Source organism: Oryzias latipes, chromosome 4, assembly GCF_002234675.1.
Source record: "Oryzias latipes chromosome 4, ASM223467v1".
NCBI lineage: Eukaryota > Metazoa > Chordata > Actinopteri > Beloniformes > Adrianichthyidae > Oryzias > Oryzias latipes.
In genome coordinates, this window is record NC_019862.2 from 10119117 (window position 1) to 10143849 (window position 24733).

The 24733-nt window shown below is 39.7% G+C and overlaps 1 protein-coding gene across 3 annotated transcripts in view; it reads left to right on the plus strand.

The window, feature by feature from the left end:
- Positions 1-24291, plus strand: part of negr1 (neuronal growth regulator 1) — a 165088-nt gene extending 140797 nt beyond the window's left edge. For all 3 annotated transcript variants that reach the window (XM_023954180.1, XM_023954181.1, XM_023954182.1), the window contains one exon: positions 21590-24291. In XM_023954180.1, coding sequence (XP_023809948.1) covers positions 21590-21655 — 66 coding nt within the window. In that variant the 3' untranslated portion in view covers positions 21656-24291. The remainder of the gene's footprint in view (positions 1-21589) is intronic.
- Positions 24292-24733: the final 442 nt, after the last annotated feature.

Consider the following 24733-nt stretch of genomic DNA (forward strand, 5'->3'; position numbering starts at 1 on the left):
TGGAAAATAATTTAATAAAACATTAACAGTGCACTTCTTCTACACATAACTTGTGTAAATATTTACATACACTACTCAGTATTGCGAAAAAAATCCCCCAAAAAGCACTTCACTTCTTATTACGCTGCCGTTCTGAATTCGTGGTTTTGTTTGTAACTTTAAAATAAATCCAGAACATCTAGTCTCCTCCTGATGAAAATAAACTTCACTAGGCCCTCACAGGTTACAATGTTTTTGGATTTAAGACACAATTTACATTAGAACAACAATATTTTAATGTTATTGTCCCATAAATTCCAGTATAATTCTTATAGATGATAATGTTTTTTTTTGTTTGTTTTTTTAATGAATGAGCTCCATATAACGTAATAATACAGCATCAAAGTCGATTACAGAATTCTTGTTCTAATACCATAGTGTTACACTTGTGATGACAGAAAGTTAAATGGCAGCAAATAGTTGGCGTTAGAGCTGTGACGGTGTAGGATTTTTGATCACCACGGTGATGAACCAGCAGGGGGCGCAGTGTTAAAAGTTAAAAAATATTCAAGATTTTCTTTGTTTTAAACAGTAATTTTCCAAGTGGGAAATATTAGTTCATTCAACAGATGTTCAGATTTTTACCTTTCTGTCCATTGCAGATAGCCAAAAATGCTGAAGGGGAGTTTTGTCAAGCAGCATTTCTCAGTCTCTTTTGAGACATTTTTAATGTATTTTACTAAATATTCAGCAGAGTATCTCAAACTCACAAACCTTTGGGGGGGTCTTGCATGAGTGGACAGACTCGAACAGTTTCAGTCCTCGAGCACTGAACTTGTTGACACTAGTGTGTTAAATCGCTTGTGGAGCCTCTACAGTAAACAGCCTCCACTTTACCCAGCATGCCTGGTGTCAGATACACTGAGCTGCCCACAGATAATCCTTTTTGGCTGTGCATTTTTTACCAGCTTATCAGTTTCATGGTTATAAGATCACGAACCATAGCGCGTCCCCCCCCCCCCCCCCCCCCTCGGCATTCTGCTGCATGGCTGCCACAGCTCTTGCCCCTCATGCATTTCATTTTTTTTAAGGTGATATGCTGACCTTCATTTTTACCGGGTGCTAACTCTGCAATCACCTCTGGAAGGGCCTGATAAGCAGATGGCTTGTCGTCCATCAAACTTGACCTATTGATCCTTGGACAGTGTAAATAGATGATGGATTTTGTCCTTTACCTGGAAACATGCGACCCCCCCCCCCCCCCCCTACAAACAAAAGCCTGATACAATGGCTTCATGAGAAAATGCACATGCTGATGAAGAAAAACCTTCATTCATAAAAACATTGTACTGTTGAAAAGCAGGCAGGAGGGTAAAAGTCTCCACTAACTGCATATTAAAAAGTATTGTTCCCTACATTACTGCAGACATGGTAAGACTAAAGGTGTTGCTCCACGGCTTTGTAGCTCAACACTGTGAATTATCAAAGCTTGCCAGAGCTAATTTGACTGATCAACAGCTCCCATTCCCACTCAAACACTTGTTTTGTCATGCCATGTTGAAAGTCGGTGCTTTCATCAAAGAAACCCGCGTTAAGCCACATATGATCTCCTTTTGTATCTTTTAAATCCTTGATAAAGGATAATTTGATCAAATTATTGTTCTTTTATTCATGTCATGTAAGACATTCCTTCAAATTCCCTTTCATTGAGGTTGGTTGAGTTGCAATTAAATGCATTTTAGTTCCTTAAGTGTACTTACTGTGCCAATGTATTATTTAAGCACTTTAATGGTTTATTTATTATTTTTTCTAATTCATGTTTAAACAATGTATAATTAGTTTGGATCAGACAAATGTTAGCAAATTTAAGAAATACGTTTGTTATAATTATGCAGCACAGCAAATACTCCAAAAAGGCTTAAATAGGAGAAATTACTTCATTAGCAATTGTAATATGAACAATAATTCTTATGTTTACAATATTAGTATATTAGAATTACATAATTTAGTAACAAATTAATTCAGTTTTTTAATGACAAACCCGAGCAGAGCAGAATTTTCCAGCCATTCTATCTTTATCGCCTTCTATGACCTCTGTGTTACGCACCTGCAGTTTGAAAGTTCACTTGAACGTAATAAAGAAGAGATTTACTAACACACTGCTTGTGCTTGCTCCAATATTTTATATCACTGTGACTAAATCAAATCTAATTTTAAATTACACGTCTTTTTCTTTTTTTCTCCAGTAATGGAAGTTTCCAGTTCCTACTTTTATGTACTCTGAGTGAAACTTCCCACTCTTTGGCTGCCAGAACACATAAAAACACGCCTCCTATTAGTATTAACATCAGCCTCTCAAAGTAAAACATGTTGGTATTCAACAGTAGAAAAGCAGTTTTAGCCTCATTTGCCACAGAAAAAAGCTTGTTTGTTAAAGTCCATCAATTGCTATTCTATCAGTCCTGCCAACTCTGTTATTCTATCAATCTCAGCTGATGACTTGTAAAAAGACTTTTTGTGAAGTAGAAACTTATTCCAGCTAGTTTTTTTCATTTGAGTGGCTTGATTTTAATTTACTCATCAGTTTTGTGCAGTAGCATCGCAGTTTGTTTGTTTTTTTCAATTATACCGTTTCAGGATTCAAAGGGTTTGTTGTCATAGGCACAGTAGGAAACGGGTTTCCCTGCACAATGAAATTCTTACTTTGCTGTCTGCTCCGAATGCCAAGGTTAAGTTAAATAAAAACAAAAAAATGGTACCATTGTTGTACCATTTTAAGGGATTTTTCAGACGTCTCAATGAAGTTAAAGTCCTATTAGTTGTCAGATATGCAAATGTGTCCTCTGCATTTGACCCATCCCATTGGGGGAGCGGTGAGCTGCAGTCACACCACGGGAACCATTTGGTGGTTTAACCCAAATCCCCCCCACTCAAACCAATCCAACCCCTTCATGCTGACTAAGGGAGACATTTGGTTCCATTTTTAGAGCCTTTGGTGTGACTCGACTGTGGATTGAAGTCACCAACTTCCAGTCTTAAGTTATGGACACACAAGGCAAGTGACCCATGTTAAGAAAGTGCTAAACAGTGTTCTTGAATGTGCATTTAACCCATGGTGTTCACACTGAACAAGGGGTTTTTTCTGCTTATTTTTCTTTTTCTACTGTTTGCAAGCGCATATCCACCGCCTACAGTTAAAATGGACTTGATGCAAAATGTCAAAGTGGTGCAATTCTGGAAATCTTGCTCCAGGCGTTTTCTTTCACAGCTCATTCTCAGCTGATTCTGATTAGAATTCCCGCCAGGCACAAAGTGCAATTTTTCATTTGTCCTCCATGATCACTTTTCAAACAGTTGGAACTTCCAGGAAATAAAAGCGACGCCATCCATACATGACTACCAAATCCAAGTCCCTGATTGGTCAAACTTTCAATTACCACGTGTTTCTTACATGAAGCTCAAAAACGGTTTTAACATGCGTAGCTACGCATTAGAGTTTCTTTAACGCAAAAGCCAGAAAGGTGCATTTACACAGACTTTTCATTGGAAAATTTGGCTTAAAGGGTGTTGCCAAGAACGCAGTGACATAGCTTTAGGCTGGACACTCTTCCACTAGACCACTGAGTTGTGCTAAGTGGATGAAGTCCAGGGATCAGCCCAGGCTTTATACAGGCGTAGTTACTTTATTAAAAAGAAAAAAAGTTACAGGTTTTTTGCTCATTTTTTAACAAAGTATCTCTAAAAATTGTTATTACTTTAGCTTCTCTAACCAAGTATAATAATTATTCATTTAGTGAAAAAAAGAAACAGAATGTAGAAACTAAATTGGTATTTAGTACGTTGAGCTTGCTGAGCACACTGTAGATAATAGATGACCTCAAAAAGAAAAAAAACAACAATCCCATTTTGCAATGTGAGGGAGTCAAAAATAAGTTCCAAATTTTAGCTGCAAAGAAATCTTGCTAGAAATGGACTCTTGACTGGACATTTAAAAAAATCATTTTAAAGGGAAACTGATTATTCGACTACAAGTTAAAAAAAGAAGCAAAGTAGTTACCAGCCCATTAAACCTGATATGTCTTACCCCGCAAAGGGGGTTTGTGGCTTCCCAGGTCCATTTGAGAGCCTAAAGCAGATTGATGAGCTGCACATTTAATTAGGATATCGGAAAAATCTGCGAAAAGCAAGTGCGTGTTAGCATTAAAACTCTATAGTCTGACATTTTCCAGACTCATAAAGTATTCAAGACACATTTAACCCTCTCTCAAAGGCCCACTTACCTACCTCTCATCCCTCCAGTGTTAACTACATAAATAGATTATTATCCGTATTTCATTGGACTTAACCTTCACTGTTCCTCTCTGCTCCCTGAAAAGGCTCACATTCACCGCTGCCTTTCACCTGTTTGTCAGTCTTTATTATAAATGCTTAGCCCCCAGTCTGTCAGCAGATTATTGTATTTACCTCACATCTGTGTCAGTTTCTCTGTCTCTGCCTGTCTTTTTCCAGCCCTGTTGTTCTGTTGCTCCCTTCTTGCCCCTCTACCTCTGATTATCTCCTCCATCGTATTTCTCCAGGAGTAATAAATCTATACGTGGTCTTGCTGTCAGCTCCTTTCTCTGAGAGATGAGACTTGCATGTGAATATTAGAACCAAAAATGTCCTCAAAGGAACAAAAACATTTTTTTCAAGACTTTGCCTTTTTTATTTGTAAGTTATTATGAGTTTATTTCAGCCTAAAATTGTCATTATTTCCGTCTTAAGTTATATCTCTTCTGGGTTTGCTAAACGACAGATCCAACATATTGTGAGCTGTGTAAATAAAAAATAAAGCACGTTTTTTTTTGTATTTTTTTAGGTTAGTTCTTTGTGAGTTATGATGTTGTTTTCACAGCTACAAAAAAAAAAGATTAACTGAGCCCGCTTTTCTACGGTTTTGCAAATGAGAAATAATGGCCACATAGGAGAAGCTAAAGTAACGGGGCAGAGAAAAAGAAAATGCTAATCTTTTCCCAGCTTTAATTAGCACCTCACCACAGCAGTCAGGGTGAATAATAAGACAATTCAGCTGGAAAGATGGGTTTTAGTTCCCCAAAAAACAACCAGGCCTGTGTGGTGGCTGTGTGAGAGCTGGAGCAGAAAATGGATACTCCTTCACTTCTATATGGGCTGCCATAAAAAGTCATTTTTGGTATAGAATTGCGACATGTAGGTATATTCTTCTTTTTGGACAGTGGGTAATGGTTACTGGATTAGCAGTAATGGGAGGGTGATTGAACAAAGTAAACAGTAGAGGCTACAGTATACCAAAAAAGATGGCTTTTGGGCCAGATTCTGCCTTGCAGTGGGTTCACCCTGTGCTTTTGGTTCTTCTCTGGTTCTTATCTCTGTTAGGAACAGTCCACTGAGAAGTTAAATAAGAATATTATCAGTCATAGGGCGAGCGGATTACATGTGTTGCCATCGTCCTTGACAAATTAAAAAAACAGCTTTGTTATGTCTTAATTAATTGTAAAGAAGCTTTTCTTCAAATCATCGTGTGTTTTGGACACCACCTAAGGTGTTTAAGCTTCAATAACATAGACTACCAAAGGGTTTAAACCTACTTTTATATCAAGGCTAACATAGTCCAAAATATCCCAGATTTGGTCCAGAGGGTGTTATGACACTGATGAATTCCCTCTGTTAGTGTGCTTTGATTTGAACTCACCCATGCAAACACGTCAGCCTTGGTTTGACTTGGCAAAGGAACTCTGGTGTGGTTTACAGACAGTGGTAATGCTAACAAACTGTCGAGAGCACAAGAGAGCAAAAGGAACAAAAAGAAGGGGAAAAATGTGCATTTGGTTAAAAGTAAATAAAAAGAACAGTAAATGAGGTGAGAAAAATGCTCTTACCGAGAATTTTTTAAGAAATAAATTCTGTCACTAAGACACTGAGATTATTTCTTTCTTGATACGATTACTTTTCTCGCTAGGCAATTGTTAGACCTAAGAGACTTTTTCAGGGAATTTAGTTTGGTTATGTGAAAATGCAAAGAAAACCAAGTTAAGGTAGAACTTTTTACCATTCTTCACTTAGTTGAACCAGGTCAATAGGAATAACTTAATGTAAAAGAAATGGAAATAAGCAGCTAAAATGTGACTTAAACTATTCTACTTCCTTTGGGTTACATTAGTACTTGGGTACAAAAAAATGAAACGAAAGTTTCCTAGAATTTAGTGATAACTCTAGTCAAAATTGTCGTTGTTTTTTTTATTAATTAATAATTTTTTGTATTCTAAAGCAAATTGCTACAACTCATTGAGATATTTGTTCCAATCTCGTCTGTTTTTTTTGTACTACTGTGGTCACGCTTCTATAGTCATATAAGGTATGTTTCCGGTGTCCAGAGGACAAAAAGGCAGCCAAAGGCAGAATAATCTATGCTGCACAGCAGTTTACTAAGTTGTAAGCATAATTTCTGGAACACAAACAAAACCATTTGGCTTGGCCATACGTGAGTGATTTTATCTCAAGGGCATCTTGTTTTCTTCTTTAAACGCCGGCTAGTATAGCTTGTGATTTTTATCTACAAGAGGAAACCACTGCAAATTGATGCGAAAAAAATGTTCACCAAAAAATAAAAGAGTGGAAGTAATAAATACTGTGGCCATTGCGTGCACTCTGCCGAGATACGGTCCATTTAGCACATGGCCGTGGTAAAAGAACTTGCCAGCCTTCCGCTGTGCTCTCAGCTGCTAGACAAACACTTTTGAGAACCTCCAGACAGCGAGAGCTTCTTCTAATGTTTCCTATTTTTGAGATCAGGAAATCTGTAACTTTACACTCTAGTCCAGCAAGGCAATATCAATGACATGAGCCTTCTTTTTCGACAGGAGGAGATGGAAGTAGATGTGTTCGTAGTGGTAAAACCCTGGTAGAAGATAATTGGATAGTCTGGTAGCACTCTCACTCATGCTGGAGCTAATGTAAGTTGAGGACTACAGCTGCAGAGTGGTGTTCCAGGAAGATCTAGACTATTAGAATGAGTATGAATGTTCCCTGAAGCCTTTCAGCAATAGGATTTTCAGGAATAATATCTGCACTCTTTAAACTGCCATACCATTATACTAGTAGCAAAACTCTATATAAACAAGATAAATGCAAAACTAGGTGTAATATTACACATACTCTGCACTAAAGTTAGGTTGTTTTGAATCTACCTTATCAGAACCAAAGCAACTATCTTTTTAAATAATATGGACAAAAACTAACTTGTTTAAACAATCTGTGGATTGCAGTGAGTTTCATATAATCCTTTAGGTGTAAAAACAAAAATAAACAGAACTTTAGACTCTTCTCATCTCTAAAGTGTCACATTCTGTGAGAGTATGCTATACTGGAACTGCTAAGAGTTTAAAACAAAAACAATGTTTTCAGCTTGAAATAAAAATCATGTGTTTCATATTCTTCCTAAAACAACAAAAAAAAGCTCATTATTTATTTGTGGCCATCAGATAAACTTAGATCGCCGTCCCTTACTGAAATAAATCTGATGCTACAGATGTTGATGGGGAATAAAACTTTTTTTTTTTTTTTTTTTTTATTCATGTGTCTTAAAAGGAAACTCTCTTTTTTTAATAAAAGGGAAAAAAAACGTTTGTGGTATAGCTCCAGATTACATGTTCAAAAAAATCACACAAAATGAAATTGGTCGGTAAAAATGCCTCTTTTAAAATAAACTGTAATTTGCTAAATGAACAAGGTAAAAAAAACAACAACATATTTTTAAGTTCTACCCAGGTGGCCCATGAACACATGATGGCAATTGAACTTTTTAGTATGTTTGTAATAGTTTGGAATGATACCCAAAATGTATAGAAAAAAACATGTAATATTTACCTTGCAACCAATTTCAATGCAAATAAACAGAACAAAAGTAAGCTAAGAGACATTTTTAAAGCATGGAACCCTCCTGTGTGGCTCCTCTGATCACTGACACCACACTGCAACATGACTGAGTCACAATAACAAGACGTCATAGGCTTGTTTGGAGCGACCTCACTTTAACTTCTGTGTTCTATCCCTACTTCAGCAATTGACCGCGCACTACAGTACTTGTATATGAAAGTGCCTTTCAGTCATCACAGCCGTGAATAGTTTTCTTGTTGATTTGCATTTCCAACCTTGACTTTAGCAGAATTCAAGTTTCCTCTAAGCATAACAGCCCAGAAACCAAATGCATTTGGCCTCCACTGTGGAAGCACAGTCAGAGCAGAGGACATGACATAGATGGGTAAAATTGGCTTTCTGACAAGGGTTTTCCACCTTTCGTCATGTGTTTTTATAGTTATTTAGTTCTTCCCCTTTTAATTCTGTGGTCAGGATGGAGGTCTTCAGTGTTGAAGCGCTCTTTAGGCCAACCTGCAGCAAAGTGTTGCTTTTCTTTGGCAGACATTTACCTCTGAAGGGCTCGAACAAAAAGACCTGCTCCTTTAAACAACTTCACTGTCAATCACCGGGACATTTTCTGTTGGATTAGACGCAATTTGTGTTCATACACAGAGGTGTCCCTGACGTTCTTTATTACTTCTATTGAACCCATCTGTGCCTGCTGATGAATTCAATACTTACACACAAACACACTTGCATAGAGGAGAGAAAAGTGCTTAGGGTTAAGGAAAACACTCTTATTCAGCCCCAAAAAACACTTCACCGCAGATACATTAGAGTAAAGCTTCTGTTGCTTGTTTAGGGCTTGTCGACAGTCTTCAGGTTAGTTTTATTGACAAACCAAACCCTAATGACCTTGGAGTTTTTAAAACCCAGTTAGAAAAAGGTCATGACATTCAGAAAGGGCATTCTCTTTGGGGAAATGGTTCAGGTCTCTGTCCGTTAAATAAGGTTAGTTTTATCTGCTCGATTTCAAAGCCTCTTGGCTCTGTTGGCGTCTCTAAAGAGAGGCTTCCCTTTTCAAATGGGGAAAAAAGACGCCATGTCACTCATATTTAATGCACATTTTAGAGTGTAGAGAAGGCTATCGCGCACATGCAAGCACTCGCAAAGTATAAGGATGCTCCTGTTTCATGTGTGTTTGGACAGATGCATTAGTTGAATGACTGGGAGGGTTGATACTGACAGTAAATGATACACTACTTTGCATCTAAGTATTCGCACACACAAACAAAATGCCAGCACACATAAACACTTTTTACGCGGAGTGCTGTGTTCATTGCTATCTCAGCTCCACACTCCTTTCCTCGGTCCTCCTCACGCAACAGAGAAACTGAAATGCAAGTACTTTAAAAGAAAGCCTTAGAGGCCCTCACAGCAGACATTAACCGTTTAGGATTTCCTCAGGCTTTCAGGTGATACGCTCTTCCAGGGTTTGTCCACAAATGATGAATAAAGGTCAACAAGCGTTCTGAGAGCCGCCTTTACTGCCATCCTTTTCACATTTAATGCACCAAAACTGTAACGTCCTCTGAAGGGTTGAACGTTGCTTCTTTTCCTGCATGTTTAAAACGATCAATGAGCCACTCGAAGCCGGGGTCGCGTCACCAGTGACATGGCTAATTAGCACTTAAGAATGCCAGATGCTTCAGTCAGAGCAGATTTGAAAGGGAACAAGCAGTTTAGACCTCTTTGCTCTATATTTGTTATTCCTAATGCCATCTTCCATGCAGAGATCATAGTAATGGTGGGTGGTTCCCAGTGGGCCGTTGGCTACAGATCTGCATCCCAACAAGCTTAGGCAGAAAATGACTGGAAACAGACCCTTGACCGTCTTGCAACACGCCAAAATGAGCTCTTTTTTTTCCCTTTTACTGGCTTTTTATTTTGGACATTTGGATGATTGATGTGGACTTTGAGCTGACTGGCAGATCCTTTCTTTTTCTGCAAATCAGTAGAAATCTTAATTACTTGTGGAGCAGAGCTGAGACAGAGCAATAAATTACCCAAGATAGTTTTCAGACGGCATTCTAGTGCATGCTAAACATCAGCAGAGATTCTTTCTTTTTCAACCAAAAATACTTCAGCAACTTCTGCAATACAGGATAATCACTGGTCGATTTGATTTGATTCTGCCTCAGACAGATCGATTGAGAAGACTTCTTCTAAGTCTCTTTGGAACACCTGAGCTTTAATCCCAGTGTTGACATTCATTCGACTACCAACTAACTCTGTAGCGAAGAAAAGCGGCTTTGCGCCGTCATACAACATTTTACACAGTGCAAAGCCAAAATGTAGAGCAGCTTTTCTCTGCTTCAAAAAGAGTGGATTCACCTAGATTGTGTAAATGATCAAGCAGTTACTGTATGTCGACGAGTGTGTGTTATTTAGGTGTTGCCAGCAACATCTTCAGTGTTAAAGGGTTACAAATAGATTTAAAAAAAAAAGAATAAATAGATTTTTTTTAAAAAGAATTTATGCCCGAAGGTCAGAAGTTTTCTTTCAGATAAGGTGGTGTAGCTCTAACAGCTGACATTGTCTGTATTTCCAAAGGGAAATGGGCATTTTGAGGCTTTTTCTTGGATTTGTTTGAAACACCAAACTGATTGGGACAGAAGTTAGAACTTCTGGTACTACTTCTTTTACTATCATAGCTAGTTATTATATCTGGGTCCAGCACGTTTCTATGACTTTACTGAAATGGGACATGTGTACAGGAAATACTGCCTTGAGTGTCTTATGGAGGTTCATTTCATTTTTTGTTTTTTTCACACATTACTCCAAGACAAATTAGCATTTAGACCAAAGACAGACCTGTTTATTGGATTGCGGGTTACACAAATCAATAAAACATTTTCAAACAGCTGAAAAAACCTTAAATCATTACTTTCTGGACATGTGTGGCTTTAAGGATTTCTGTAGGGATATTTTCCAGCCCATGTAAATGCTTCTGCAACTATCTTATCATGAATCTATTATAACTGAAGCAATATTTCCTATGCTCACCCTTAACCTTTCAATGAAAAACTGGACCATTTTGAGGATGAATACGAATGAATCTGCCATCCTAATGACACAGATATGTTTATGTATTGTAAAGGCTGCATTGAGATTTGTTGCTCCTTGAATCTGGCTGAAGTTGAACCAAAGGTCAGTTCACTGGTCCAATTTGTCAGTAAATGCAGACTCGCTTCCTTTAGAGAATCAAGTCGATAATGTTTGACCTCGTGAGAAAATCAGGAACACAGAGGCAGAGAGTTGTACAAGGGATGCAAAACCACCAAGTGTGTATTTCATCAAAGGCAATAAATACAGAAATAGACGTATCACCATTACTTATTTTGAGACAACATATTGATAGTGTTGCATCAGAGGGAGAAGAAACCTGCTTATAATAGACATAAGTAGATTTGGGTAGATGATGGATGTGGACGGGTAGATAAATGGTAAAGATTTCTTAGGGATAATTGGAACTTTGTGTTTCCTTTTTTTTTGTCAAATATTGATTGGAGAAACCTAAAAGTAAACAGATCTGAAATGCGGAGATTAAAACCTTACCTGATATTTTCCAAATGAAATCAACAAAACTGTTGGCAGGCGACACAGAGATAAGTTTCCAATGTTACAGCATTGTTAGAAACAATTTGCTTTAATGTTGCAGCTTCTGCTGAGTTTTAACAGCTCCTTTTCATCACTCTAATGCTTAAAACAGAATAAAGCCAGTCATCAAACAAGACCATCCCCCATGATGCATTTCTCACTGAGGAGTTAATGCTAACATTCATTACAGATGTTTTACTATTTGACTCAAAGCAATTCATGTTTTCGTTGAACATCTTGTTCTTTTAAAGGCAGAATATTCTTTTTAAAAATGTTTTTATCTGAAAAATGAAAATAAAGGTTAAAGTAACCACTGCCTAAGTGTAAAGTATCAACAATGTATTGTTTCTAGAGGCACTTCAAGCATGTTTTAGTGTCTGCACTGACATTCTGGATGAAATGTGCTTTAGGTTTAAAGGTCATATGGATATTTTACTTTAAATTCATGTCTAAATACTGATTTCTGCATTGGCTGAGATTCAGTAATCAATAGTTGCACTGCTAAAAGTTTACAGAGAAAGTTTTTTTACTCTGACAAGAGACACTTATATATATATATATATATTCACTTTATCCAACTTGTCTTTTCACTGTTATAGTGCAACTGTTGCTTTTCAACCAAGAGGCATCAAAGAGCTCTGTGGACATGAGTCATTTTCACTGGAAATTTTCTGAGAGGAAGTTTCATTTGCTGTTTAGAAACACAACGTTTTAGTATAAAGTGCAGGCCTCCATTCAAGCTGCACTTTCACAAACACCTGCAGTTTTAGTGCAGTTTATTTAAAGACCCACTCTAATGAAAATTGTTTTTTGGGTGTTTTTAAGATGTTCTTGTGGCATTTTTCGGATCATGGAGGACGTATAAAAAGAAAATTTGGCTTAATATCGTTGTGAATCCTAAGTTGACAAAAAAGCTGTTTGTAAAATCTTGTAGCAGTGAAAATCGGCGGGCCGTGAGCTCCCTGCTCCATTCTGATGCATCCACTTGCAGTAAATAGATCCATGGACGTCTTCATTTTCCTCGTCTGAGCTGGCATCTGGCTCAAAACTGCACGGCCAGATTTCTCGCCATTTTTGATGCATCTCTAATGTTAGGTTAGCTAAGCTAAGTTGGTAAGCTAGCGAGAAAAAGTGTAACCAAATAGATGATGGGAAATGGGGAAGGGCTTACTCCAGGGGTGGGCAATTCCAGGCCTCGAGGGCCGGTGTGTCTGCATGATTTCCAGATAGTCTTGCCCTACTCATGGCTGATTACCTGGTTCAGGTGTGTCCAGCCAATTAGAACATGCCAGAGCAGGGTATGCTGGAAAACGTGCAGGAATGCGGCCCTCAGTGCCCACCTCTGGCTTACTCCATGCTCACAATTCCCCCCACAACTCAGAGGCAAAGTTGTACTGCTGCAGAAACTATGTCCTAGAAAAACGATTTCTATTTTGGCTAAAAACAACATAATCATAGTTAAAAGACCACTAGGAACGCTTTCACATAAGATGATTGGAGTGGGGCTTTAAACTACTTACTATTTTTTCAAAATATCTTTTTTGCACCAATTTTGCCCACTGTGAATGATTCTGAGTAAAAACAGTGAGGTTATTGTAGAGAGCTTAAATGGTTCCAGTTGTTTCTCATTCACAGACAGAGGTAACAGAGCGTTAATAACAGAGAACACATTTCTGAACCTGTAGCACAGGCTGCATGTCGTAATTATCTGTTAAAGCCATGTTTCATTCTGCCCGACTACAGTAATGGCACTGGGATGTCAGAGATGTCAAATCCCCTCTTTATTTGTGCCTTAAATACAGTCACCAGATTAACTGCTGCTGACATCAGTGGCTTAGTTTCCAGCCATTTTGGTGCATCTCGTTTCCAGGACGACAGATGGAGGCTATCAGAATTAATCACCAGCTCTACTGTTAGTTTGCTAGTTTTATTGTGAAATTGATTCTTTTTTTTTTACTATCATTACTAAATAAAATGAAGTTAGTTTGAAATATATTTTTTTAACTTTGTTGCATTACTTTTGTTACTTCATTTTATTTTTTGTGCGCTAGATTTGTGAGAACTTATGTTAAATCACTAAACTACTTAACCAGTACTTTGTGCTGTGAATTACAAAAGTAGTTTTCACTCAAAGACCAAGTTATATGTGTACTTAATTTTTTTTAGAACCTCTAAAAAAAATAAACCGTATATCCGATGCAACCATTTACACGCAATCTAGCTTTTATTTGAAGTGCGAGGCGGAGAAAGCCGGCGTTGCGTTCACTGCCTAAGGTTGCGTTTTTCTAAATTAAAGGAATAGTTCAAGTGTGGCACTCCAACAGCTTCTGGGCGTGCATTTTCTGTTAGCAATAATTAATGTAAGCATATGGCAGGAGCTTTCCCTGAATTGTGTCTCTCGTCCCCCTCTGCCTAAAGTCAAGTGCGCCGCCTCGCTTCCAGTGATCCACTTCACCTGCTAATCACTTGCCGATTGATTCGTTCTTCATTGGTCCAATGATATCTGTAAACCGTTGCATTGATCTGGGAGGAATCGATCGGCAGCTCGGTGTGTGTAAATATGAACAAAAACCATGGATTGCTCTGCATACGTCTGAGCAAACTCTGGCTGCAGCCGGTGTGTTTGTGCAGACACGCTCTGCATGAGCAAATTCTCATCGGCTTTGACTTGCCCCAGGTGAAATGTGATTAAAAAATACAGTCTGCGGTGATATTGTTATCACATATCCATCAAAAAGAAAATGCACTTTTACCCTCTGCAATTCCGCCCTGCTGTGGGATCAGCAGTCTAATGGAAAACAGTGGAGGGCTCTTGTCTTATTGTAATCCCACTTGCATGACTGTGGGGGGGGTTGCTGTAGGAGGTGGCAGAAAGTGAAAGAAATGGGGGCAACAGAGCTGTCTTTAAGAGAGAAGGTTGCCTCTCAGATGTTATCAGGCTTCACTGATGCAGCAGCAGCTTCTGGAGATGAAAGTCTCCTCCAAAACATGCCTCATAACTTTGCCAGATTGTCGCTGTCGTCTGAGGGAGGTATGAGAGCGAGGGAGTGCTTGACTCAGCAAAAATCCTTGGGGCCTGGAGCAGGACTCGCACAGAAATAAACCTCTGATAAGCATTAAAAGAGTTAGGAAAAACGGGACCATGGGGAATTATTAGAGAGTGAGTGCGAGGGACCCGAATATGAAGGGGAGATTATTACAGAGACAGTGCGAAAGCGAGCGGCTGGATGAACTTACAACATGCTGACGCCATTTGTTTGTCTCCCCGTGCATTTTATTAAGCCGCTAACATAAAAGAGATTTAGAGGGAGCAGCCGAAGTCGCAGCGTAATTACGCTTTTTGTAAATGCTGCTATTAAAAATGCTCTCAATCCACTCAGCACTGGATTCTTTTGTTTATCCTCAAACAAGCTGATATGAATTTACCCTCTAGCTTTGACGGAAAATTTCACAAGAAAGCACTTTAAAAATTGAGTTTTACCCATCAGGCATGCATGCGAAGCACATCATTTTCAAGTTCATTGATTTCTTGCTTTAAGCGTGTCCTTTGATTGATAGGAGTAATAAACTGGGGTTGAGGTCTCCGTGCATTTAGGATTTTCTTGAACACCTGGCTGCATTTCAGATAAAAAAGGAAAAGAGCAGAAGGGAAGAGAAAGTGCAGTGTGCAGCGGAGAAAGCGATCAATACAAGAAAGGGGAACAGTAATTGCAGGTGGAATGCCGGAAATGTCCTTTCAGCTGGGATTCCTTCCTGCTCTAACCGTGCAGAGGGCTCTCTTAAGTGTCCAGATACCCCACACGCGGGCTGATTAAGTCAAGCTGAAGGCCGAAGCCTGCCTTCAGTCAGGAGCCCCCCAGCTCACACGGGGAGCTGTCTGGTGACCTGTCTCATGCTCACTGACTCCCCGCTCAGACACTGATGCTGAGAGGAGCTGTTGGATGCGTCCCGCCCTGTGTGGATATCCGGCAGGTAGCAGGGCGTGTTGAAATGGGAGGGAAAATATGGCAGCACTGGGAGGTGGAGCAGAGTAAATGATCTCTGAAGGCCATCTTATTAATGGAGGCTATTCATTTACTAGCACTAATGCAAATGATTGGTGGGGCTAATGAGCTCGAAGGTGCCGGTAAAGGAGAGCTCTGCGGAGCGGCGCTGCGTGAGGATGGTAGCGGCAGACAGGTGATGAGTTTGAACACCGTATCTGATGGTGATGAACACTTTGCTTGTACAAGGACAGAAGGAATGGAAACGGGAAATGGATGAATGAGCCTGTAGGTCGGCAAGTCAATTGTGCTCCAGCTCAATATGGCAGCGCGCTACAGGCAAGAGACGGCCAGATAAATGTTGATGGGGGTGAGTGTGTTTCACTTAAGGAAGCCTCAATTCTCAGTTTAAAACCGAACGTTACACCACTGAACCGAATTGTGGGGAGGGTGAATTGTTGCATTCCCACTCCACGTGTTTGCACTGAAACACTAGATATATTTGTTATTTATTGTTATATCACATTACATTATGAGCCAATTGAAAGGCTTCCCTCCATTGTTCCTTACCTAATAAAAATAATAAAAAAGGCTTTTTTCTGATTGTTTTGCTGTTTTGTTATACACAATTCATATATACAACCACAGCAAAAATTGAGGTTTAAACCAAATTGTGGGGAACGTGAATTGTTGCATCCCTAGTTTTAAACAGCACTTTTGTGCTTAAAGTCCCTCTCTGATCATTTTTTGATCTATTCTCAAAGCGTTCCCAGTGGTCTTTTAAGTAGCCCCAATCAAAGAACCTGTGTCGTTTTCTTGGACATAGTGCATGCAGAGCGGCAGTAGTTCATCAGAAATGAACCTCTGAGTTGTGGGTGCAACTGTAAGCCTGCCTCCATTTCCCATCATCCCTCTATTGACACGCTCTCTGGCTTACAGCCCCTCACATTCCCAACTTAGCATCACCTGTGCAACAGAAATGGTGAGCTATATAGAGCTATCCAGCTGTACAGTTTTGAGCCAGATGTCAGCTCAGACGAGGAAAACCAAGGATGTATTTGTCTGAAAGTGGATGTATTAGGATGGAGCGAAGCAGGAGCTTTTAGCTTGCCGTTGTAACTCCTACGTCACTGCTGCAAACTTTTTCCAACGGCATTTTTTTGTCTGCTCCTGATCCGTAATGATTTTAATAAAGAAAGTCTCTCATTTTATCAATAAATGTCCTCCATTATCAGAAAAATTCCACAAGAGTATGTTAAAAACACCAATTTTCATTGGAGTGGGTCTTCAAATACCGTGATAATGAATGCTCCCTTCACAGTACTCACCAAACCTGTGGGCCGCTTGGAAAAGTGCTTTTAACGTTTGCTTCACTGTTGCAGACGGTGCTGGCAGCTTCTGTGAACCTTTTCTTGTAGAGGGATTTAGCTCGATTTACAGCATGGTGTGTACAGGATCAGTCCTGGCTCTAGAGTGTCTCATGTGGGCTCTCTCTGGGGAGCAGTGAGTGGAGGACCAGAGGCCACTGATTGATGGTCAAGGACACTGAACTCCTCCTCCTCCTCCCACAGCTCACAGGAACCCTCTCTGAAGCCGGCTCCATAGGGGACTGGAATCAGGCCTGGCTGCCTGCCGCCTGGATGCCGTTAGTGACAGGCCGCAGCAAAGCAAAGCCACGGATCAGCTTCCACACAACTAATTCATTAACTTCCTTGACTGTGCAGCGGTTTAAACGCCCTTCTGCAGGCAGGACATGATTTTACTCAAATAAAAGTGCAAATGCTTCAAAAAATAAACACCTATAAATTATCCAATCTTAAAAAAAGGAAGTAGATTTCGATTTTTGCCCCTAAATGACAATAATGCTTCCTGGAAAAAAGGAAATTAGAGTATTATTTGTTGATTTTTAGGTTTATTTAAATGCAGATTGTGTTGGTAAATCACTGTCTGAGAGGCTTAAGGAGAAACAAGGAGGAACAGAAATCTGCACAAATCATTTCATGAGAAACAATTATATGTTGCTCCATGACAGTCCAGCTTGACACCTTCTGTGTCACAGATGCACATTTCACTTATATTTCCTCAGTTTGTCAACAGCGGCCGAGGATCAGCGCCGCCGCTTTTGATTCAGGAGGAGGTGGCGTTCCTGGGGATTTGAAGGAGTGAAAAGATGGAAACAGCGATGAGAAAACGAGGGAGTCTTTCATCAGAGAAAGCGCTATTTAAAGCCAGTGGCTCCGGTCCAGCATCAGAGAAAACCAGGCGGTTTTCTTTTTATTTCATTTTGCTAGGAGTCTGGTCACTGCTGGGGAGGTTTCTGGTTTTGAATTCGGCTGTAAACATCCCCGTTTATCTCCTCTCTCTTTGCAGTGCTGAATGTCTTTGTGCGTTTTGGCACAGTTGCTTCTCTGTGATATATTGTCAGGACTGCAGTTTGTCATGGAAGCTTGTCGCTGACGTACGTTGCAATTAAATTGGATCCTCGAAAGAGTAAAAACTCCAGCAGAGCCCCCCTCCCAGCCCTCCTCTCAACTCTTCCAGGTCCACTTTCAGCTGAAGTCTCTCAGCCTTTCATTTCTTCTTCAGCCTCCTTTCTCTGCTTTGATGCCGTCTTGTCTGTGTACCTGTCTCTCCTTCGTACCTGTCTTAATTCCCTTTGCGTTAATCACAAGAGTGACGGCGCTGCAGCCGCTTCTTGGTTGGAGAGTTAATTAAAACAGAAAGTTACAGCCCACACAGTCAAAACAGCAGAAGCCCCTGTTTTCCCGCTTACACGGGGAGACATTAAACAAGGATCAGCTCAAGCGCTGCGAGCTGACTCCATCCTCACTTATCGCTTCTTTTCCCAAAGCATCAAGGGCTTTATTGTTGCTCTCCAGGTCAGGCAGCACTAACTAGTCGTTTCTTTGTGTGGAACAACAGCGTGAACAATCAGCTGTGAGCGCGGCGTGAGCGCGGCGTGAGCGCGATCACCGCAGCCTTTACCGAGCCACCGACTGTACAGCACTAATCCCAAAGAGGAGCCGAAGAATGTAAACAGCGACATCCGTCCGTTTGTGAGCATCCTCTGTGCTGGCACAATGAGGCGCACTCAAGCTCAGGCAACAGTGGAGCGGTTGAGCAGGACAGGAGCTGTTGCTATGGTTACCGTTTCTCTGCTGGCTCTGGCAGCCCAGGAAAACTGTGTCATTATCCTGTACTCTGGACAGAAGGAGAGTGGAGGGAAGCGGAGAGGTGGAAGGAGAAGATGAAAAGGCAGAAACAACAAGGAAGAGGACGGCGGTGCAGTTGGTTCCATGCGTCCAACTGCGTCATTAAAATCTACACCAGCACATTAGTCACAACACCTGTCCCGTCTCCATCTACCTGGTGGTGAATTTCACTCTTAACACTTTAACTAAAGGTGTGACTTTTCTGAAGCTCCTTTATTTTTTCTGTAAACAAACTAAAAGCTACCACTAATTCTGGTGCGTAGCCGTCTGCCCACTCCGTGTTTGTGTGGTCATTTTGCTGTGTGTGCAGCACGGGTACATCAGAGGAGCTACTGTACATTGTGAACTAATTACATGACCGTGTAAATAGAGGCACCTTGCTGATATGGGCTGTGCGCCGCATGATTTCCCCTGGCGGACCAGAGTCTGTTTGCGCCGCCTCGTGTGCAGGCATGCATGTGACCCGTACACGGGGCTATATGTGCGCCCTGATAGAGTGTCTGCTTTGTAACCTGCCAGGCCAGTTTTTATTGAGCTACAGGAGAAAAGATTTCATCTCTGACGGGGAGGCAGAGTGTGAAAGGCTGCTCTCCTCCTCTGACGCAGCAGTCGCTGAGACATTATCACGTTATTGTGGCTGTCTGACCATCAAGAAAACATTAAAAACAAGATTCCTCCTTCAAATATGTGTTGAAAAAAATAGCATGTGTAGCCTGGAGTTATCTTCCTCACCACTGATAGCTTTTTTTCTTTTGGCCAGCTGATAAAAAGGAAAGAGAGAAATAGAAAATGGGAAGAGGCAGAAAGCTGAAATAGCTCCTTCCTGGTCTAAAACCCCAACGCATTTAAGAAGCACTCTCTTACTCTGTACAGTTTTTCTTCAGTCTGTACTGGACCTTCTTTTATTTCTTCTATCATAAGCACAATCACACAGATGAAAGCACCAGGAGCAACGTGCTATTGCGTATTTCGCCCAAGGACACGTTATTACAGCAACACAATAGCTCAAGCTCTTCTTCTTTTTTGCTCTTCTTCATCCCTCCGCCTTAAGCCTTCCTTTAGAAAAGTTGTTAAAAACAATAACAGTAAGAAAATGTTGCAAAGAAACTCCAGTGCCAATGAATTACCCAACAAAGAGGAAAAGACCTAAGCAATGTGTGGTTTCTGTTTTTGTGTGAGTGTGTAGAACATGAAAAGATAAGACAGAAGCTTCATGTTTTTAACAAAAGACTGTGTTCTAATACTACCTACACACCAAATGCGATGTGTGTGGTAGATTTGGGTCCACCGCTATGGGTTCAAATCAAAATCAGATTAAAGCGAATGAAAAACCAAACCATCATATTTGCAATTTTCAATTTCCATTCATTTCACGCTGATCCTGATTTGGCCCCATACATCACCTCTGTTGTGATGCGCAGTCCAAAATGCGTTCATAAACTTGACTTGCTGTCCCACAAAATACAGATCAAATTTGAGGACCTTTTTATTATTTTCTCCAGATCATGGATCAGGGATCGGATTCTCCTCCATGATGGTTTTGGGCTCCACTTGCTGTTTATGTCATCAACCCGTCACAGGCCAAAGCGGGATCCTGATTAACTGACACCATGCAAATTCTTCACCAAAGTTCTGATCGTTTGAATTATGGAAACATTGCTCAGAATTTCTACCACACCGCCCAAAAAGCACTGTTGCTAGAGCGCTGCGCTTGGCGCTTCCAAACGCTCTGCCGGAACCTCTGGTGGCGTCTGGACATTGACGCAAATCTCGTTTGGTGTCTTTTTCCAACTGTTGTTTGTTGCTTTTTTGCATTTAACTGACTTTTAAATGTCAAGGACAGATTTGTTTTATGCTTCGTAAAAATAGTTAACGCATATTGAAAGTAATTAGCAAATTGGAACCATCTGCCTTCTTGGCTGTTTTATTCCATTGCTTTTTAACCCTTCGTTGTCCCTTCACTCACTGTTGTATGTGCCCAATCACAGTTGTTTATTATGGCTTTAGAAATGACCCCACCATTAGTGAAAATTTGATTCGAAATTTAACACAAAGGCTTTGAGAGTTTTGGCATAAAACAAGCATAACAATAGTTATGACACATGATTGGAACCTCCCTTAGAATAGATTCTATACAGTTTTGTGAAGCTTTTGCCTGTTTTATTTTTTACTTTTTTTTACATTGTTTTGTATTTGCTTTCTTTTATGATTTACACATTTTTATTTTGTCTCTACATGTTTTATGTTTTTTAATATAATTTAAAAACTGTTTAATCTATTATTTTTTGTTTTGGAGGTAAAAAAAACAATTTACCACAGAATTGAGTTTTTTGAACAGGTTCATTGTGGAATGATTGTGTTTATAATGAAACTTATATATCAAAAATTAGAAGCTATGGTTGTACTAAAAAATGGATATCGAGCAAAAACTGTTTAGTAATAAATGAATGGATCACATTTTAAAGTAGAAATAAAAGTTCAAACAGGGAGCTTCTACTAAGAGTTAATATATTTCATTTGGTTCAATCTTGTTATCTTTTCCAGATCTTCTTTTAATTTAGCATCATCTTAAAAAGAGAAAACACTGTGCATTATTATATATGTTTTATATAATTAGAAACAAATTCCGAAATGAAGGGCTTTAAGGAAAAACTTTTCTTTTCCAACATTGTTAATAAAACAAACTCTTAACAATCTACCTTTATTAGATGACATCAAACTCTGCAAAGTTTCTGCTGTTGTGTGTAACAGAAACACTTTGTCACAGACTCATTTTGCAGGCGTCCCACCAAGCTGACTGTGCGTTTTGGAGATGGTGAGTGGCGCCCAATGAAAGTGCAATCACCACTAATCAGAGCTTTTCTTGTCTGCTGCCCACAGCGCCCAACACTGCACCCTATGGGAGCACAGGAAGTGCGCACATCCCACAGGCCTGCCGGTACCTGATCCTGGCCTTCTCCTCCCTCATCAGCGTGTACTAGCAGAGGCCAACCCAGACACAATGACTGTCAACAGCATTTATGAATCCTTTTTGACATTGCTGATGGCTGGATCTGGTACAGTTTGTCGGAAAGCGGAAGTGGGAAAAATAATCAGCTTCACTTTGTGTGGGATTTTTTTTTTCTTTCTGAAATCAATGTCATGTAAATACTACGATGTGTTATTTTATTTTTTTAATTGGTTTTATTTCCTTTGTCATTTCCTTCCCTTCTGGTTGACTGACCGCCTCGTGAATCACTGCTTACCGTTTCCGATCATATCGAAAGGCTCCGAGGCTTCAAACGAGTTACTTTCATGCATCTTTTCCCCGTCCGGCCAATCGTGAGAAAATCCCATTCATTTTTGTACATGGCTTAAAAAAAACAACAACAATTGTGCCAATTCTCCCAAATTATCATGACAATGTTGTACTGTATGCATTATGGGATGTTGAAGAAAGAAAGACATTTAGATTCCTAACAATATACACTTTGATTAAGGGGTGTGCTTAAAATATGTATAAAAGAAAAAAAAGAATAAAAAAAAAAGATAAAACTAAAAAATAGGCAGGGCATTTTCAGGACCTGTGTTGTCATGACTACTCAGTAGGTGGATGAACAGTGTTGAAGGTGTGCTTTGTTGTATTCTGAAATGGGTCCTTCATTTATTCAACCTGCCGAACAGCTTTGATCAAGCAGCCATCAAAGTAGCAAAAGAAACTGTATTGTAACTTTATATTTTATATAGTGTAGGCCTTTGTTGGAAAGTGGGACCAGTTTTTTCTCATCCGAAGGACACAAACAGAAACCATTACTTTGTACAGGAAGAGCGTTGATCTCTTGCGTTTACATTTTCTCCTAAAAAAGACCACAGTACATCATCACCCATGCTCCTTTCTGAGGACAGAAAGTCAATGTCACTACAAGTTTTATTTTTAAAAACAAGTGAAGCCTAAGTTTAAATTTGGCTTATATTGGATGGTTTTGTCTCCAAATTTGGCTTAGTTTAAATTAAGACCCTGCAGGTGCAAAACGGGATCTTTAGCTACAACTTTAGGCAGAAAAACTTGTTTAGCTAACTCTGTTTAAACTCCTTTTTACAACAAATAGTCTCCTGAGTTCCTTTAGTATTCACCGACACACCGGGAGAAAGCTCATCTCCACAAACATGAGTTAAACCTTCAAAGTCAGCTTCTAACGGAGCAAAGGAAATCATGACATAAGCGACAGAAAGTACTGTAACACGGCAACCAGATGAAGGCCTGGAAATCTGCGTTACTGCAAGAGTTTTGTAGTCTCCACATGAATCTGTCATTCATCCTCCAGTATCCTCGAACTGCGGTTGAAACAGAGGTACTGCACTGTAATGCCTTAATAGTACCATAAATATGGATTTCCCTTCAATCAAAGCGACTCTCTCTCTCTGAAGCAGCTCATCCGTCCGACACACTGATAAGTGAATGTTCATAAACCATAAGCTGACTTGTCTTTGGAATGAGGCATTATATCAACAAGCTGAAGGCTCCTGCAGGTACTTTTAAACATGTCAGATCATCAGTATCTGTGGTGCCGGTTAACATGTCCGCCGGTTGTGTTTGGGTTAAGACTGTGTTCTCATTTACCCCACGAGGAAGGGGCTCAATGCTCAAGTTTATGAAGGATTTTCCCCACATGAACTTGTGTCTGCAGATCTGTCGAACAATAGCTAACACAGCTGAAAGACTTAAAGCACAAACACTGTCATTCGACTTGTGGTTGTTTGTTTTTGAACCTTTCTTTTCTTCTGGGCTTGTTTTACAAAATTATAAAAAATACTGCACCAGATGATCTTGTTTAAATGTTAAGATATATTGCAAATGGGTTTATTTATTCTCCTCCTTTATGAAAAACAATGCATTTGAAATATGTAAAAGTGTATTTGAAAAAGGCACAGTATGGCATAGTTTATAATGTTGTTGGGTTCTTTTAGATTCCATAACTGTTGTTGATTAAGGTACGCCGAAGGAACAAGGTGTGCAATCAGATGACCTACTTTTCTGGACCAGAGGGGGTGTGAACCAGTATAAACAGTATTATAGAGCATAATCAATGTGTGTATATTTGGAGAAAATAGGTACCTTTTGATCTGTAGAGCCAGTGTGTAGTCCTAGTTTTCACACACTTGCGTGTTCGATGATGTGCAGAGAGTATGGTTGTACTGCATGTCAAAGTTAACCTGTGTTTTTAAGGTGGACATTTAACAGATCTTCAGGCTTTTTATTGAATGGAAGCATTTCCTTTTGTTTTTCCAAAGGTTTTGGTTCATGAACCTGGTCTGAAAAATACATACCTTCTACAGATCACCAGGCTGTGTTTGTATGTGATTTCTTTCCATTTGCTGATGAACTGAAACAAATGCTCTTTGGTTTCAAATCATTATAACTATTGTGGCATACTGGTAATAGTTTGGAGTTTTGCTGGTTGCTTGTCTAAACCCTTGAGGCCATGCTATTATTCCATATGAAATGTACTGGGTATTGATTCTTTTGAATATGGTATTAACAAGTCCTTTTTATCAAACCATATTATTTGCAATAAAATTCTTCATGTTACAATTTAAACTCACATCTGAGTTAATGAGCACACAAAGGGGTTTGTCATTATTACTGTAAGAGCCATACTAATGAGACAACATCCTCCTCTGGACATTTCTGCAGGTAATTGTTCCCCACTAGACCAAAACCCTCAAGTTTGTTTTTTTTATATGTATATTTTTCCATCAGTTTTGGGTGTGGATTACCTCTTAAGACCATGTCACACAGCCACTACATACATTTGGCTCATTTACCATGTAAGGAGTTTCAGTCTTTCGTGATATGTGCATGAAAGACGTAATTCACGAGTGTACTGCGCACTTATCGCGTTATAATTACGTAATTGACGCACAAATAACTAAGGAATTGCACATAAACAGTGCAATAACCACACACGGTTCATGTTCTACGTTGATTTACGTGTTCTTTGCGTGGGTTATTTGTACTTATACCATGGTCCGGGTGAATACTCG